The sequence below is a fragment of the Carcharhinus amblyrhynchos genome, unplaced genomic scaffold (assembly GCF_965287045.1).
Source record: "Carcharhinus amblyrhynchos unplaced genomic scaffold, sCarAmb.v2.hapA scaffold_590, whole genome shotgun sequence".
NCBI lineage: Eukaryota > Metazoa > Chordata > Chondrichthyes > Carcharhiniformes > Carcharhinidae > Carcharhinus > Carcharhinus amblyrhynchos.
In genome coordinates this window covers 16078-35720 of record NW_027650330.1, presented here as the reverse complement: position 1 = coordinate 35720, position 19643 = coordinate 16078, and the positions used below count along the sequence as shown (strand labels likewise).

General features: G+C 46.7%; 1 protein-coding gene across 1 annotated transcript in view; it reads right to left on the bottom strand.

The window, feature by feature from the left end:
• LOC145339653 (uncharacterized) overlaps window positions 1-19643 on the bottom strand; it is an 80549-nt gene that overhangs the window by 55208 nt on the left and 5698 nt on the right. Inside the window, exon 3 of the mRNA XM_080184166.1 lies at window positions 7866-7946. Coding sequence (XP_080040292.1) covers window positions 7866-7946 — 81 coding nt within the window. The remainder of the gene's footprint in view (window positions 1-7865; window positions 7947-19643) is intronic.

Below are 19643 nucleotides of genomic sequence, written 5' to 3'. Positions count from 1 at the left end.
GGACAGTTAGTGAGATTTTGCAAGTCCAGGTAAGTCACGGGGGTTACAGATAGTGTGACATGAACCCAAGATCCCGGTTGAGGCCATCCTCAGGCATGCGGAACTTGACTATCAGTGTCTACGCAGCGACACTGCGCTGTCGTGTGTTGTGAAGGCAGCCTTGGAGAACGTTTACCCGAAGATCAGAGGCTGAATGCCCGTGACCACTGAAGTGTTCGCCAACAGGAAGGGAACAGTCTTGCCTGGTGATTGTCGAGCGATGTTCATTCATCCTTTATTGTAGCGTCTGCATGGTCTCCCCAATGTACCATGCCTCGGGACATCCTTTCCTGCAGCGTATCAGGTAGACAATGTTGGCCGAGTTGTAAGAGTATTTACCATGTACCTGGTGGATGGTGTTCTCACGTGTGATGATGGTATCCATGTCGATGATCCGGCATGTCTTGCAGAGGTTGCTATGGCAGGGTTGTGTGGTGTTGTGGTCACTGTTCTCCTGAAGACTGGGTAGTTTGCTGCGAACAATGGTCTGTTTGAGGTTGTGCAGTTGTTTGAAGGCAAGAAGTGGGGGTGTGGGGATAGCCCGGCGAGATGTTCGTCTTCATCAATGATATGTTGAAGACTCCGGAGAAGATGTTGTAGCTTCTCTGCTCCGGGGAAGTACTGGACGATGAAGGGTACTCTGTCCACTGTGTCCCGTGTTTGTCTTCTGAGGAGGTCGGTGCAGTTTTTTGCTGTGGCGCATCGGAACTGTCGATCTATGAGTCGAGCACCATATCCTGTCCTTATGAGGATGTCTTTCAGCGTCTGGAGGTGTCTGTTGCGATCCTCCTGATCTGAGCAGATCCTGTGTATACGGAGGACTTGTCCGTAGGGGATGGCTTCTTTAATGTGTTTAGGGTGGAAGCTGGAGAAGTGGAGCATCGTGAGGTTATCCATGGGCTTGCGGTACAGTGAGGTGCTGAGGTGACCATCCTTAATGGAGATGCGTGTGTCCGAGAATGCAACCAATTCTGGAGAATAGTCCATGGTGAGTCTGATGGTGGGATGGAACTTGTTGATATCATCATATAGTTGTTTCAGTGATTGTTCACCATGAGTCCAAAGGAAGAAAATGTCATCACTGTATCTAGTGTATAGCATTGGTTGAAGGTCCTGTGCAGTGAAGGGGTCTTGTTCAAACCTGTACATGAAGATGTTGGCATATTGAGGTGCAAATTTGGTCCCCATGGCTGATCTATGTGTCTGGATGAAGAATTGGTTGTTGATGGTGAAGACATTGTGGTCCAGGGTGAAGCAGATGAGTTATAAAATTGCATCTGGAAACTGGCAGTTGTCAGCATTGAGTACTGAGGCAGTTGCAGCAATGCCATCATCGTGGGGGATGTTGGTGTAGAGCGCCGAGACATCCATTGTGACGAGGAGTGTCCCTGGTTCAACTGCTCCATGTGTGCTGAGTTTCTGTAGGATGCCTGTAATGTCATGACAGAAGCTGGGGGCTCTTTGTACAATGGGTTTCAGGATGCCCTCGACGTAGCCGGAGAGGTTCTCGCACAGAGTCCCATTGCCCGATACGATGGGACGGCCGGGTGTGTTTGCCTTGTGTATCTTTGGGAGGCAGTAGAGATCTCCAACGCGGGGAGTAGGTGGGATGAGCACGGAGGGTGCTCTGAAAGTCCGGATTAAAGGTCTTGATCAGCTTGTTGAGTTGACGGGTGTGTCTTTTGGTCTGGAACTTAATTGAAAATATCACAGATAAACGACTGTAACCAGTTTAACAGAGAGAGGAATCCTGTGGCGATCAGGTCTGGAGCTGTTCCAGCTGCTAACCTGGTTATCACCACAACTGGGTGATGGCCACGACTTGTCTGGACTTGTAAAATCTCACGAACTGTCCTGTCTGGAGACAATACACATCTCTTTAACCTGTGCTTAACCCTCTCTCCACTCACATTGTCTGTACCTTTAAGACTTGATTACCTGTAAAGACTCGCATTCCACTATTCTGTAAATTGAGTTTGTGTCTGTATACACCCTGTTTGTGAACAGATCTCCCACTCACCTGATGAAGGAGCAGCGCTCTGAAAGCTCGTGCTGCCAGATAAACCTGTTGGACTGTAAGCTGGTGTTGTGGGACTTGTTACCGTGGAGAAAAGCTGCAGCTTCTGTCTATATTCCAACAATAAGAAAGTAATATCTTAGTAATTTCAGCTTTGACAAAGGGTCATCTGGACTCGAAACGAAGGCTCTTTTCTCTCCTTACAGATACTGCCAGACCTGCTGAGATTTTCCAGCATTTTCTCTTTTGGTTTCAGATTCCAGCGTCCATGGTAAATTTGCTTTTAGCCAGTGGGATAGTAATTCATTGGCTGTGGGACATTTTTTGATGTTCTGAGGGAGCGTGAGAGGTACAATTCATCTAAAGAGTTATTTATAAGTTACTGAAGCTGCAGAAACATTAATATTCCCAGTTCCCAGTCTGAGTTCCTGGGGGAAATGATGGATGGTGACATTTAGTTTGGGTTCAAGGCTTCATGAGTAATGGGAATGGTGCAGACTGCATCAGGTTTTTTAAAATGTGTGGAAGGTGAAAGCTGGTTAAAAACTGATGGAACAATTTAAATTACTGAGTTAATAAATTACAACTCACATCTCGGGCTGTGAATTTTACATTGTTATTGCCCGGTTTATCACCCAGTTGGGATGATACAGATGAGCAGCTGGAACAGCTTCAGGCCTGATCGCCACAGGATTCCACTCTCTGCTAAACCGGTTACCGGCTTTTTCCTGCAAAACGTTCAATAAAATTCCAGATCTCATTCCAGATGCAGATTCTTAAAGGTGTCTGACTTTGCTGGAGAGGAAGGTTGGGTATAGCTCGATATGTCTTATTAAAGTATTCATAGTTTCAGGTAGCCCCACAGTAAGTATTTATTAATACTGGAATATATTTATGTATGGGTGCAGTAAAGATCCAAACTAGGGCCTGTCTCCATGCTTGCTTCTACACACAGCTCAGTCCAACACTACACTCGGTGGGTCCTCTGACATCACTGTGTGGGCAGTGCTGTATCAGTCTCCCAGGAAGTTATGTTGAACCCCTAAAGTGTGACCCAATATCTTGGAAAAGCTTTAATGTGCTCTAGAAAGAAACATGTTCATTCCTCTACCTCCCATTGTATCCTCAACATGCTTCAAGGGGAGTGTTTTTTAAAGTTTATTCACTGTTGTAATGTTGGAAACACAGCAGCCTATTTGCCCCTTTTGTGTCTCTTTGAACAATCTATCCAATTAATTCATTTCCCCCACCTCTCTGACAGAGATGAGGAGGAATTCCTTCAGCCAGAGAGAGTGGGGAATCTGTGGAACTCTTTACTGCAGAAGGCTGTGGAGGGTCGGGTTACTGAGACAGAGAGAGATGGGTTCTTGATTAATAAGGGAATCAGGGATTAGGGGAAAAGGCAGGAGAATGGGAATGAGAGAAATATCAGCCATGATTGAATGGCAGAGCAGACTCGATGGGCCGAGTGGCCTAATTCTGCTCCTATGTTTTATGGTCTGACCAGCCCCCCCACCCCTTACCCACTTCTCCCCCTCCCCCACAAGCTCTTTCTTTATATCCTGAATATTTGTTCCTCTTCAAGTATTTATCTAATTCCCTTTCGGAAAGTTCCGATTGAATCTGCTTCCACCACTCTTTCAGGCAGCACCTTCCAGATCACAACAACTCGCTGTGTAAAGAAAATAATCTCCCCCTCTGTGTCTCTCTTATCAATGGGCTGAAGATCTGTGTCCCTGTGATATCAGCCCATTACCCAGCCGCCTGCCACCCCCCTCCTCCCCTGCTCGATGGAAAAGTTAATGGGATAAAATGAAGACTAAATTGCAAGATGAGAGAGTGAAAATGGAGAAAAACAGATGAAAGGAAAGAATAATCCAACTCATTGTTAAACCTTGGACTGCTCCAGGTTCCCTCCTCACCCCCAAGCTGCTAAAGGTTGAGGGTCACAAAGCAGACTGGTTATACAAACAGTTCAAAGTGATTTCAGTAAGCAAAGCTTCTTTGATAACATTATATAGTCTTATCAGCAGGATTTCTCTGGAGACCTCACAGAGGAGACTTGTCTGTGTGAAAGGCTCAAAGATAAAGTTCTTCTCAATAACCCGTGTCAGTGGCTGGAAGCTCATTAACATTTATACTTGGCCATTTGGGATTCATTTTGGATGCATCTGCTTTGAATCAAAAGTCACAGTGTAAACATTGCCACCAACTTCACTCTGATAGTGACTCCAATACTCAGACGCCAGTTGGAGAGCAGATTAGGATATGGATCTTACTGCTGATACCTGCTGCACTCCGTACACTGAACATATTCCAGACTGGGAGAAACTTGATTCGTCCAGTAACAGACCAAACTGTGACCAAAATACAACTTTCCATCAATACTCTATCCCAGCAATCCTGTGGTATTCTTCCCTTCCTCTCCCTCACTCTCTCTATCTCTCTTTGTATCTCTCCCTCACTCTGTTTCTCCTAATCTCCCATTTGAGTTCTCTTTCTGACACTCCCACTCTGTCTCCCTCCCTCTTTCCTTTTTAATCTGATTCTGCCTTTCTTGCCCCTCTCCCTCTCTCTCAATGTTTTTTCTATCTGTATCCCTCTATCTTGCAGTCTCTATATCTCAGTACCCTCTCTGACTCTGTGTTTCAATGTCTCTCTCTCCCTGTAAATCTTTGTCTCTGAGTCACTGTGGGCATCTCTCTGACTCTCTCTCTCTCTCTCTGACTCTCTGATGGAGGAAGAGAGATCACTGGTCCTAAGGGAATGTTTCCCTCACTCCCTCACAAACTTCGCCTAAACTACAATTTTGACAGAGGGACAATGAAGAGATGGTGATATATTTCCAGTTAGCATGTTAAGTAGCGTGGAGGGGAACGTCACGGTGCTGGTGTTCTCAGGTATCTGCTGCTCTTGTCCTTCTAGATGGCAGTGGTCATGAGTTTGGAAAGTGCTGCCTAAGGAGCCTTGGTGAGTTGCTGCAGTGCATCTTGTAGATGGTACACACGGCTGTCAGTGTGTGGGGGTGCTGGAGGGGGCAAATGTTTGCGAATGGGCTAGCACTCAGTACAGCGCTCCCTCGGCACTGACCCTCTGACAGTGCGGCACTCCCTCAGTACTGACCCTCTGACAGTGCGGTGCTCCCTCAGCACTGACCCTCTGACAGTGCGGCGCTCCCTCAGCACCGACCCTCTGACAGTGCGGCACTCCCTCAGCACTGACCCTCTGACAGTACGGCACTCCCTCAGCACTGACCCTCTGACAGTGTGGCACTCCCTCGGCACTGACCCTCTGACAGTGTGGCGCTCCCTCAGCACTGACCCTCTGACAGTGCGGCACTCCCTCAGCACTGACCCTCTGACAGTGCGGCACTCCCTCAGCACTGACCCCCTGACAGTGCGGCACTCCCTCAGCACTGACCCCCTGACAGTGCGGCACTCCCTCAGCACTGACCCTCTGACAGTGCGGCACTCCCTCGGCACTGACCCTCTGACAGTGCGGCACTCCCTCAGCACTGACCCTCTGACAGTGCGGCACTCCCTCAGCACTGACCCTCTGAGTTGTATCCAGGGAAGTGCAGCAATATGGAAAGGCATTGTTGTGTTTCAAGATCTCAGAAATAAAGTGTTGGGTAAAGTGTAGTTTTGCCTGGCAGACAGTAAACTCTGTCTAAACGGAGACAGAATTTCCGTACTGAACTCCTTCAATGCTGTTAACCACGTCTCTGCCCGTTGCTGGTGCCGTCAGCACGGACCTTCCAGATGCCGATGCTCAGAATGTTGACAATCAGACATTTAGCATCATCACCAAGGGGATTACAGTCAAACACCAAATCCACTGAGGATCATCAAACATTCAGATCTTACTCCGTCTCAGAATCGAATTACACCTCCAGTAAACAGACAGGCGGGAGTTCTTTGATGTTGAAATGATCATATTAAACTGTCAGGTTGTAATTCGAGGTTAACCCCGTGTCAGCATCAAAACATTTCTCCAGATTATTTGTGAGTCCGTTTTGGGATTTCATGCCTGGGAGAATGAATCTCTGAAAGGCTGGCTCATTCTGTGGACACTGCTTATTTCTCTTCTCCTTTTGCCATCAGTCAAATTTGACTCATGAGCTTTTCCAGTCTTGCCGTGACATCGGGATGTTAAACACTTTTATTTTCTATTTTTCCTTCAGATTCTCGTGTGATGTAACAGGAGCTCAGCAGCTGTTCCATCACACTGAATGTTATAAACACACAAAGTGCCTCTGTCCATAACTGCCTCAAAGGCATCTCACTAAAGATCGTTAATATTCATGGATCTGCGATCCTGTCAGGTGTTATGCCGGGAGCGCGATATTGTCCACTACGAGATGAGTCAGGCACAGTGATTAGCACCTACAGAACAATCCTGAGTGTGCTAAAAGCACCACGAACACCCAATTTAAGATAATCAGTTGATCCTGTAACATGGCTCATTTACACTTGCCCGAAGCAACACACATTCACACAGGGGCTGTTCCCTGCAAAACAAATGGAATTGGTTCAGGCCTTGTGCCTTTTTGGATTGCCCAGGTGCTTAGGGAGCCTATATCCTATTGTTTTCTCCATGGCAACACCTCAGCCAACCAGAGTCAACTTGCTAACCAATCAGCACAAATTGTTGTGATTGTTTGAAATTTGGTATTTTTGTATTTGTCCTGCTGAGTGCAGGACAGAAAACTTTGACAACATGAGTGTATTTCACTGTGATGGGAGGCAGCTCGCCATTGGCCGGCAGTGGGATCTTCTGATCCTGCCACTGGCAATGGGGTTTCCTGGGGAATGCCCAGGAAACCTCACTGCCGGGAAACCTGCAGCGAGTCTGTGTCATCGACAGAACAGCACGATCCCGCAGGTGTAAACAGGCGTGACGCCCTGGCTCATATCTCTCTTTTCAGCAAGATATTGTAAAATTATCTTCTCCTCCTGTTCTGGTCTATGTCACTCAGTGAGCTGCCGGTTTTATTACTGATAATAAGTATTCAGAGTGTGGAGTTCACCTGTGGAATAAACAGCCTCATTATCCACTGCATGGAGGGAGCAGCAATCTCTGCAGGACTCCTCGTTCCATCATAACTTCTCAATTCTGTTTGGCTCCTGCCTCTACAAACATTGCGCCTCTTGCATCCAAATTATTGGCATTTGGTGTTAATTTTGAAAGTTATTCCAGGAACAAGGAATCAAAGATCAGAATTAACCTAGAAATAATAAGCCGATGTTGCTGCTGCTGCTCGACTCCAGATAATAAATCATTCAAAGTAAAGTTTGTCTATGAGTCACAAGTAAGGCTGGCATTAATATTGTAATGAATTTCCTGTGAAATTCCCCTACTCGCCACATTGCAGCACTTGTTCAGGTCAATGCACCTAACCAGCACAACTCTTGGGCTGTGGGAGGAAACCCATGCAGACATGGGGAGAATGTGCAAACTCCACACAGTCAGTGAGCCGAGGCTGGAATTGAACCCGCGTCCGTGGCGCTGTGAGACAGCAGTACGAACCACCGCGCCACCCACAGTTATCCTTCACTGAGCTTGGAAGATAGTGAGGAACCAATCCCACACCGAGAAGTCAATCTCTCAGTGAGTAATCGATCCCTCAATGAGGAACTTACCTCACTCTGAGGACTCTGTCCCCCAGTGAGGAGGATAGTTCTGTAGCAGCCCCTATCTCTCTGCCTGTTTATATTGGGCTGGGTGAGGTTGTCAGAAACTGTCACATTATCACAAACCCACAGCTGGAGCCCCGTGAGGGTGCGGGTAAAGAATACTCGGTACTCACTCTGGCTCCTTTCTCGGGGAAGCACTGGCATCTCGCACTGCAGTCTCTTCCGTTACAGGGTCCTGTGTACGATTTCCCGCCCTGGGGAACAAACAGAAGGTGAGAGATATTTAAGGAGCTGGTCATTAATCTCTTTGTGTTTGACGATCAGGTTATATATTTGCAACTGTTAAAGATAATATCGAATGTTTTGAAAAATCCAGGGATGAGAGTTATGTTAGTCCACAGGCAGCGGATCACACATGGATTTACACAGAGTTCAGAGAGAGGGCAAGGGCAGCTTCGATTACACGCACTGAGTCAATATACCACGACCAAAGTTGGAAGCACTTCTAGTACATTACCCCTCACAGAGAAATCCACCTTCGCTGTTCAATCAAAGGAACACAGGGAGGCCATTCAGTCCCTCTAACCTATCCCACAATTCAATCAGATCATGGTAACTCCACCTTATCTCCATTTACCCATTTAATCAATGGCTCCAGCTCAAATCCATCGCAGAGTGAAATCTTCAATTGAACCCCAGCCTCAAAGGAGGAGGAGGAGAGCGCGGCAGAATTACTCCCCTCTTCGGGTGAACCCGTCTTCCTGATATCACCCCTGAAGTGCCTGATTTTAACCCCCTGACAGTGCAGCGCTCCCTCGGCGCCGACCCTCCGACAGTGCGGCGCTCCCTCAGCACCGACCCTCTGACAGTGCGGCGCTCCCTCAGCACCGACCCTCTGACAGTGCGGCACTCCCTCAGCACTGACCCTCTGACAGTGCGGCGCTCCCTCAGCACTGACCCTCTGACAGTGCGGCGCTCCCTCAGCACTGACCCTCTGACAGTGCGGCACTCCCTCAGCACTGACCCTCTGACAGTGCGGCACTCCCTCAGCACTGACCCTCTGACAGTGCGGCACTCCCTCAGCACTGACCCTCTGACAGTGCGGCACTCCCTCAGCACTGACCCTCTGACAGTGCGGCGCTCCCTCGGGACTGACCCTCTGACAGTGCGGCACTCCCTCAGCACTGACCCTCTGACAGTGCGGCACTCCCTCAGCACCAACCCTCTGACAGTGCGGCACTCCCTCAGCACTGACCCTCTGACAGTGCGGCACTCCCTCAGCACTGACCCTCTGACAGTGCGGCACTCCCTCAGCACCAACCCTCTGACAGTGCGGCACTCCCTCAGCACCAACCCTCTGACAGTGCGGCACTCCCTCAGTACTGACCCTCTGACAGTGCGGCACTCCCTCAGCACTGACCCTCTGACAGTGCGGCACTCCCTCAGCACCAACCCTCTGACAGTGCGGCACTCCCTCAGCACCAACCCTCTGACAGTGCGGCACTCCCTCAGCACTGACCCTCTGACAGTGCGGCACTCCCTCAGCACTGACCCTCTGACAGTGCGGCACTCCCTCAGTACTGACCTGCAGTGTCAGCAGTGTTGCTCTGAGCTACGTGCCAACTTCTGGATGACGTGTAACTGAAATCGCAATCTGTCCCCTCGGGAGGATGTGAATGTTGCCTCAGTGACAGAGGGGTTTTTCCCCCCGAGAGACCTGGACAACTTTTATTTATTCTTTTTGTTTATTTATTCATGGGCCAAGTGCGTCACTGGCTGGCCACCATTTATTGCCCATCCTGAGTCATCAGTAGATTCTTAATTCGAGACATTTTTTCTTGAAGTGAAATTCCACCATCTGCCGTGGTGGGATTCGAACCCAGTTCCCCAGAACATCAGCAGGGTGTTTGGATCAATAGTCTAGTGATTATACCACTGGGCCATCACCTCCCCCTCAATACTCATTCTTCAAACAGACTCATTAAACAAAAGATGAGTTGGTCATTACCCTATTGCTATGTGGGATCTTGCTGTGTAGCTCTTATGCTACAGCAGTAACCACACTGTATTTCATTGGCTGGAACGCACCATAGGATGTCCTGGGGTCACAAACGTGTCTGTAGCAATGAAAACCTTTCTATTGGCGTCCCTGTAAACTGACCAATTGAATACAGTCACAGAGATCCAGCTCCTACAGCAGAGCTAATTGATAAGATGTACTGTCCCACACAGGGATCGCACTGTGTCTGAATGCTGCTGAGAGAATTGAGTGGGCTGGGATTACTCTCTCAAAGACAAGAATGTTGACTTTAGTTTTGAACTGGAAACATAGAACCAGCTGTCCTGTTGGACAGAGTTTAGCCGACAGCACTCTGAGTGGTTCAATTGTGATTCTGGGGCTGTTGAGTGTCGTTCGTCCAAATGCAGTGTGTTCCCAATATTGTGCAGCTCATATCTGAGGAATCAGTCCCAGTGAGTTCAGGGAACACATCCAGCACACAACAGGGCAGTTACACTCTGAGAACAGATAAAATCACTGCTTGACTTCATTTTTATCTGTAATTCCTTTTTGTGATGTTTCACACAAACAGGGAACTCCCAGAAAGGAAATCCTGGAAACAGAGGATTCCTGAAAGAGATAAATACAGGGAAGGTGAAGCTGTTCTCTCTCCTGTGCCCATTCCAATCTGCAGTTTTTGAATGTTTAACAGTTCACGGGTGGTTTAATGGGCCAGTGTATTTGCAAAACACTTACCCACTTACTGAACCTTTCTAAATCCCTTGGAGAATCTTTGTATCCTCCTCAGAACTTACTTTCCCACCTGTCTTTGTGTCATCAGTAAATGTGGCTCCAGTACAGCTGGCCATCCAATCCAATACATTGATCTAGATTGTAAATAACTGTGGTTCCAGCACTGATCCCTGGAATACTCCACTTGTCGTGATGTGGAGATGCCAGCGTTGGACTGGGATATTTACAGCTTCTATCCTGAAAATGACCCATTTACCTGTGTGTTTCCTGTTAGTTAGCCAATCCTCTTTGTGCTAATATATCATCCCCAACACTGTGGGTTCTTGTGGAATAAACTTCTATGTGGCACTCAGCAAATGCCTTTTGGAAATCTAAGTACAGTACATCCAGTGGTTCCCCTTTATCCACAGCACGTGACTCCTTCAAAAGGACTCTAACAAATTGGTCAAATACATTTTCACTTTCACAAAACCATGATTGCTTTATTTCTGAATGACCTTCACAATGGGTTCTAGCATTTCTCCAATCACAACTGTCAGGCCAAATGGTCTGTAGCTTCCTGCTTTCTATCACTTACCCACTGGGCTTTGGGATTGGTGGGGGAGGAATGTAAGGGGCTAGTATTGACCTTTCACCCCTTATCAGGCCAATGGGGCAGATGGGATGGCAGGAATGGGATAAAGATAAGGAATCTCTGGACATTTCCATTCCCCTCACCCTTACAAAGAGCTGGGGAGTTGTCCAGGGTCTACCAGACCAGAACAGTTGGAATGATCCAACTGGGCCAAGGCTGAGGGCAGTGACCAGAGCCCTGAACACCTGAGATTCTTCCAAAATGGTCTCCTTACAAAAGGGTGAGGGTGTGAGGGTGTGAGGGTGTGAGGGTGTGAGGGTGTGAGGGTGTGAGGGTGTGAGGGTGAGGGTGTGAGGGTGAGGGTGTGAGGGTGAGGGTGTGAGGGTGAGGGTGTGAGGGTGAGGGTGTGAGGGTGAGGGTGTGAGGGTGAGGGTGTGAGGGTGAGGGTGTGAGGGTGAGGGTGTGAGGGTGAGGGTGTGAGGGTGAGGGTGTGAGGGTGAGGTGTGAGGGTGAAGGGATAGGGTGAGGGTGTGAGGGTGAGGTGTGAGGGTGAAGGGATAGGGTGTCAGGGTGAGGGTATGAACTCTGACCCGTGCTGTCTGAATTCTTGGAAATGGCACCAGGGAGAGTGACACAAACGCTGCTTTCTAATTATAAAAAACAGATGAAGTTACATTTCTATAGCACCTTACATGCCCTGAGGAGAATATTATGGGGTACACTGTGGGAAATTGCCCACTTTGGCAGGTGATGGCATTGTGGAGATTTCTGGAGTAATTGTCAGACTGTGAACTTTGCAAAGATTAAATCTCAGTAACAAATCCGGAATGCTTTCCACCCATTTTCCACCCAGCTGATTTGTGATATCTTGCTGGTTTGATTTTGTTCACCAATCTGCGGAATGGTGAAACCACGGACACTGGTGTTTAACGGCCTGTCTGATACGCAGCTGTATAAATATTGCAGTATTTGTTTTCTTAAGGTTTAGTCTATCATTTTACAGTGTCTGAAACAGCTGAGAATTCGTCACCAGCCCAGAATTACTCTCGGACATTGAGAGAATACACGCCCGGAGTTTTATGAAATTCTGTGCTGGTAACTGCCAGGGTTGAGAGATATCACCGTGACATTCTGAAATATATTTGAGGGAGAGAGACAAGTTCTATTCCTTGTTTGCAGGTTCTCAAGTGTTTGATCAGTGTGTGTGTACTGTGCTGAATACCTGATCCCTGGAGAGGGTGTGGAGGAGGTTTACCAGGCGGGATCAGGGATGAGAGATTTCAGTGAATGCGGAGAGACAGAAGAAGCTGGGATCGATCTCCTTGGAGCAGAGAAAGGTTAAGGGGAGATTTAAATCAAGGTGTTCAAAATCAGGATGGGTTTTGATGGAATAAATAAGGGTAAAGTGTTTCCAGTGATGGGAAGGTCAGTAACCAGAGAAACACAGATTGAAGAGAATCGGTTAATGAACTGGGAGATGGGAGAATTGAAAAGATCATTTTCTTTACACCGAGAGTTGATGTGATCTGGAAGGTTCTGCCTGAAAGGGCAGTGGAAGCAGATTTAATAATCACTCTCAGAAGGCAATTGGGTAAATACTTGAAAGGGAGATAGATTCAGGACAATGGGGTAAGAGTAGGATGTTTGGGATGATTGGATAGTTCCTTCAAAGAGCTGCCACAAGAATGATGGGCCAAATGGCCTCCTGTGTGGTAAAGTTTTCTGATTCTGTGAGAGCCGTGTCGAACTTTTAGAGAATTTATCCTTTTAACCTCAGCACATAATTGAAGTGGAACCGTTTCTGACTGAGGAAGGCAACTGGAGTGTAAAAGTCACCTTCCTTACTGAAGTTTTAGGTAACCGACCCCAGCAGCCGTGTCCAATATCACAGACCTTAAGATTAAATGCTTCCAGCTGCAAAACATTTCAGGAGAATTAAGACGATGGCTCACAGCTAGTCTTTCAACACTGAGAAATCTGCTTCAGTTGACTTCACACTCCCTTGTTATACCAGCCAGGGACAGATGTGAAACTGCACATCTGGTTGGAGCCAGACATCTGAAACAGGATCAAATTGTTACCACGGATATTAATTGCGTTACAGGAATTTCTCCTGATTTTCTGGCTGTTTTTCACTGTGTAAATACGCTCTTTATTTGGAGGAAAAGCCTTTGTGAGTGCCCTGGTTGAAACAGGATCAATAACACAAATAGGCCAACATTGAAAACAGATCTGGTCATTACCACATTGCTCTTTGTGGGAGCTTGCTATGCACACGTTGGCTGCCGTGTTTCCTGCAATACTACAGTGATAATACTTCAAAATTACTTAACTGGCTTCACTAAAGCTAGGAAGAAGGTGACCTAGCGGTAACGTCACAAGACTAGACTAAGACACGAAGGTTGGTGGTGTTGTGGATGGTCTGGAGGGATGTCAGAAGTTACAGCGAGACATAGATAGGATGCAAGACTGGGTGGAGAAGTGGCAGATGGACTTCAACACAGATAAATGTGTAGTGGTCCATTTTGGCAGGAACAATGGGATAAAGGGGTACAATATCAAGGGCAGGAGTCTTAGCTGTGTTGAAGAGCAGAAGGATCTTGGGGTCCGGGTCCATAAGACTCTTAAATCGACCTCGCAGGTGGAGGATGTGGTCAAGAAGGCGTATGGTGTACTGGCCTTCATTAATCGAGGGATTGAGTTTAGGAGTCGGGAGGTAATGCTGCAACTTTATAAGACCCTTGTCAGGCCCCACTTGGAGTACTGTGCACAGTTCTGGTCGCCTCACTACAGGAAGGATGTGGAAGCTATTGAGAGGGTGCAGAGGAGATTTACAAGGATGTTGCCTGGACTGGGAGGCATGCCTTACGAAGACAGGTTGAGGGAGCTCGGTCTCCCTGGAGAGACGAAGGTTGAGAGGCGACCTGATAGAGGTTTATAAAATGTTGAGAGGAATAGATAGGGTGGATTCTCGGAGGCTATTTCCCAGGGCTGAAATGGTCGCTACGAGAGGACACAGGTTTAAGGTGCTGGGGAGCAGGTACAGAGGAGATGTCGGGGGTAAGTTTTTCACTCAGAGGGTGGTGAGTGAGTGGAATCGGCTGCCGTCGCCTCCACCACCACTGAACTCGTTGGGGGTCTTTTAAGAGACTTCTGGATGAGTCCATGGGATTTAATGGGATTGAGGGATATAGATAGGCCTGATAGGTAGGAATATGATCAGTGCAACTTGTGGGCTGAAGGGCCTCTTTGTGCTGTCGTGTTCTATGTTCTAATGCTCTGGGGACACGGTTCAAATCCCACGAGGGCAGCTGGCTGAATTTAAATTCAAATGAATAAAATCTGGAATATAAATGTAGTGTCAGGAATGGTGACCATAAAACTATCAATTGTTGTAAAAATCCATCCAGCTCACTAATGTCTTTTAAGAAAATCTGCCATCCCTCCCTGGTCTGGCCTACATGTGACTCCAGACCCAGAGTAATGTGATTGTCTTACAGTTAAGAGTCACTCAGTTCAAAGGCAATTAGGGATGGGGCTTGCCAGGGAAACTCACATCCCATGAAAAAATAAAGATAAAAAATTGACTGGAAAGCACTTTGGGATTTCATGAGGTCATGAAGGTGCCACAGAAATTCAAGCTCTCTCATGTTAAGTCTATGATGAGAATATTTTCCACAAATATTACTGGTTAGAGACATGACTCACCCACCAAATGATGAAAGCATTTAAACAGCTACATCAAGAATGTCAAAGTGTCGGTTCTGGGCGTGATCCTCTTCCTCAAACTGGATGGTGTCTGAGTTTCTATTTATTACCATTGGTTTATGGTGAGTCTGGAGGTTTGGGAAGGGTTGTTCTTTGTGCTGATGCCTCACTGGGATCCGAAGACCAGAACATCTCAGCACCACAGCGATATTCATGAGGATTCGGTGTACACTGTGACCATGAGCATCTACAGTTGTTGCTTTTGTAACTCCTGACCAGCAGAGCATGGACATATAACAGAGCACCCAACCATTACACAGTAACCTATTCAATCTCAGATACCCTGTATTAATCCTTAAATAAACATGACATCACTATTGCTGTGTTATCACATTGAGAACTTTGGCGAAAGGTCAAACACTAGCACGGTTCAGGAGACACACCAAGTTTGGGAAGAATGAAAACTCAAGATCTTGAGAATGTTTATGAAAATACTTTCTCTGCGTCAGTGCTGAGAGTGCGAATGCTGCATTCCATGCATAGCAACAGTCTCTAGATCCCTGACTCACTGTACAGTTAGCAGTGGCATAATCAACCTGACTGCACTAATTCACATTGAGGCAATTTCCTAATCTCAACACAACTTGACTGTGGCAATGCCTGTCGCTGATGGCAATGCCTGTAGCTGATGGTGTAAGATCATGCAGACACTGAACAAAGTCAAATGCTTGGAACAAATTGGCTAATAGCCTGCAGTGTTCCCCTGTTTAAAATGTAATTTTCTTTCTGCCTCATTGCCCTCATGTCAAATTGCCGTCCATGGTCTCCTTTCTTGTGGGACAGTTGGTCTATTGAGCACCAAACTCAATGTACAAAGTGCTATTGATAGCTAATAAAGGCAACATCAGATAGAACAGCCTTTCAAAAAGCCTTTCTGTAAGTGTGACAGACTTCCTTTCACAAGACAGACTCAATCAGTGTGAATTGGATTAAGTTGCTGAAACTGTTAACTGGATTCCGAATGCACGAAAGATTGAGGTTCAAACTCTTCCCCTTCCAAAATCCGACACTTCCAATCTATCGTTTATAAAGGACGTTCTCTGTCAATTTGCATAGTTTCAAACTGGGGTAGAAAGGGACAGAGGCAGCAGGTAAACTGGAGGGAAATGATTCACAGGGAAAGGCCAGAACCGAGAGCTCATATCCATCAGGAAAGAATGAACAGATTGGGGAACCTTTCTGCAGAAAACAGGAGGTGGCTGAGGGGTAATTAACAGCAGTTCTCAAAATTTTGGAGGTTTTTAATAGGTTGGCATAGAGTTTAAAGTTTATCTATTAGCGTCACAAGTAGCCTTACATTAACACTGCAATGAAATTACTGTGAAAACCCCCTAGTCACCACACTCAGGTGCCTGTTCGGGTACACTGAGGGAGAATTTAGCACCTAACCAGCGCGTCTTTTGGACTGTGGGAGGAAACCGGAGCACCCAGAGGAAACCCATGCAGACACAGGGAGAACGTGCAGACTCTGCACAGACACTGAAGCTGGGAATTGAACCCAGGTCCCTGGCACAGTGAGACAGCAGCACTAACCACTGTGCCAACCATAGAGAAGATGTTTCCAACTTTGGGCAAATCCAAAACTAGGACCTCATTGTAACAAAGAAGCTCGTGAGGAGTTTGACAGCAGTGATGATCAGAGGAGAGTTTTCTCTTGTGGTGTAATCTGTTTAAAAATATGAGGTCTCCTATTTAAGGCTGAGATAAGGCGGAATTTCTTCTCTCAGCGGGTGGTTAGTCTCTGGAATTCTCTCTCCACGAGAGAGCAGTGGACGTTGGGTTGTCGTACATATTTAAGGCTGAGTTAGACCGAGTTTTGATTGACAGCAGAGTCAGTGGCTAATGGGAAGGAGGCGTGTATAAAAAACCATGGTCAGATAAGCCATGATTTTACTAAGTAGAGGAGCAGGCGTCAGGGGTCAAGTCGCTGACTTATATGATGCTGATTACATTGTGGCCATAAATATACAATAGACACTAATAAATCCAATCAGGAATTCAGGGAATTCTTCCCTCAGAGAGTGGTGGGAATGTAGAACTCGCATTCTCAGTGGGGTGAATGGTATCGATACACTGAGGGGAACACAGATAAACACAGGGGGAGAAAGGAATAGAACAAAAGAGCAGAGCTTGGCACAGAGCGGCTGGGTTAATCACCCTGTTTCCATGTGTTACACACTGTAATCCGATGGTAAACTCTTACACCAGGGCACTCTGGAAAAATGTAATCCTAGGGAAAATAAGAATATTTGTAACTGGACTTAATCGTTTTAGATATTTATTCCCATTCCCTGGGAATCTGATAACTGCTGTTCACATTGTGATTTTTTTACCATGAACTTGCTCAGTAATCAAACTTCAAGGGGTTAAATTTCCCAACACTGACTCTCCACAAATGCTGATGGGACTAACGCAATTACTCTGTCTGAGGGCCAGTACAGATTCGATGGCCTGAATAGACTCAATCTGCACTGGGCTGTGCTCTACATTCCGTTTCAATTAAGGAATTATTTTCCACACTTTCCACGCCCCTCCTTATCTCTGTAACCTCCTCCAGCCCCTACATACCTCCCTATCTTTGTAATCCCCTCCAGCCCTCTGCACCCCTCCCGCCACCTACCCTGACACCCTATCTCTGTAACCTCTTCCAATCCCTACACCCCTCCCTATCTCTGTAACCTCCTCCAATCCCTACACCCCTCCCTATCTCTTTGCTCTGAGGTCCTCCAGTTCACTAATGGTAATTACACCCTCGATTAGATTCTGCCCTGAGATTCTCTCCTGAAACCTCACGACCTTCTCCATTCCTTTCAAATTTCCACAGAATCCCTCTCTTTGATCAGGTTTTTGGAGACTGCTCTTAGCCAAGGCCTAGTGTCAATTCCGAATAATTTCCCTGTGAACCACTCAGATCTCTCTCTCTGTGTTAAAGGGGGCTGTGTAAACACACAGCTCCATCTATGTCTGTTCTCCATTCCCTGCTGCAGTGCTGTCACGCCAGGCTATATCCTCAAATGGTTCGTCTAACTGACCTCCACCCTTGCAGCATTACGCAGCAAAATAGCTTTGCAGTTGCTGAATTTTGAGAGAATTGGCATAGGGAGTTCTACTCTCCCTCCAAACCACTTCAATCCCTGTCCAGGGTTTGGAAACACAGATCCCATTAATTTATTCTCACTGTCTGCTGTCTATTGGATGTGTTTTCTGACCATAAAAGGAGTTCCAAGGAGAACATGCATTGTTAATATTCACGACTTGCGTTAAACTGGGCTCCTGCCAATGACTTGGGACCAATCAGAAAATGGCACCTCCAGTAAATGTTTATATCTTTATTGAATTCTTTCCTGACCGGTAGTTTTTGGGCAGCAGAACGTTCGGGCAGCTCCAATATAAATAAAAAAACCAACGTAAGCAAGCTTCTGGCTGCAGAAACTATTACCACCGGGCTCCCAATTATCAGCGTTTTCCGAATTATTCCTGTTTTAGGAGATGTTTTAGTGCTGAGGACCTATTGCAGAATCAGTTTGTGTGCAACTCACTCCCTCTGAAAGTTCACACTGAAAACGCTATCAAAATGCCCCATTATTCAACTTTTCATCCATTTGAGAAACTAAAAAACAAACGCTCCTCTCGGTGTTGAAGGTATCCCTCCCGCCCCCGCTCCCCACACCTCACCAGACTGACAGTGGGGACAAAAAAAAACTCCTCCCCAGAAATCCAACTGTAAAAGGTTTGCTAAAAGTAACAAAGTTTTTTTTAAAGTTTTATTCATTTATTAGTGTCACAGGTAGGCTTACATTAACACTGCAATGAAGTGAAAATCCCCTAGTCGCCACACTCTGGCGCCTGCTCAGGTACCAAAAGAGAAAATGCTGGAAAATCTCAGCAGGTCTGGCAGCAGCTGTAAGGAGAGAAAAGAGATGGCATTTCAAGTCTGGATGATCCTTTGTCAAAGCTTTTGACAAACCCTAACCCTAAACTTTGACAAAGGGTCATCTGGACTCGAAATGTCTGCTCTTTTCTCTCCTTACAGATGCTGCCAGACCTGCTGAGATTTTCCAGCATTTTCTCTTTTGGTTTCAGATTCCAGCATCCGCAGTAATTTACTTTTATCCTGTTTGGGTAAACTGAGGATGAATTTAGCATGGCCAGTCAGTCGAACCAGCACATCTTTTGGACTGTGGGAGGAAACCCATGCAGACATGGGGAGAATGTGCAAACTCCACACGGACCCAAGTCGGGAATTGAACCCGGGTCCCTGGAGCTGCGAGGTAGCAGTGCTAACCCACCGTGCTGCACGGATGTGTGTGTGAAGGAAAGATGAGTCAAGGTAATCCTCACTGTCTGATGTGGATAATGATGCAAATTAAGTAATGAAATGCAGCAAGGACATTGTCAGTGTGGTGGAGAATTAAATCCCCATCATTCCAGGGAAATCAGTAAGACTAAAACTGACAAATCCCCACCGCCTTACAGCTTCCCGTGTAAACACCGTGAGGAAGCTGCAGATGCTTTAACCGGAATCTTCCAAACTTCTCCAATACTTCAACATGGAAATTACACATTGAATTCCATTACATACCCACAGTGAGAGAGGGCAGCAGGAAATCCTAAACTGATTCATCTAACACCTGTTATGGGGAAGTGATCGGATTCGAATGAAAGACAGGGTGCCTGAGGGGTGGGAGAAACTGGGAGATCCAGCCCAGGCACAACTGCTTCATGAACTGAACTCAGTTACCTGAGAAAGTGAGTCAAGTAGAAAGGGGAAATTAATGTGTTTATATGGACTGTCAGAAGACATTTGATAAGAACCACATAGAAGATAACTCCCCATGGGCAGCATGTGGCACAGTG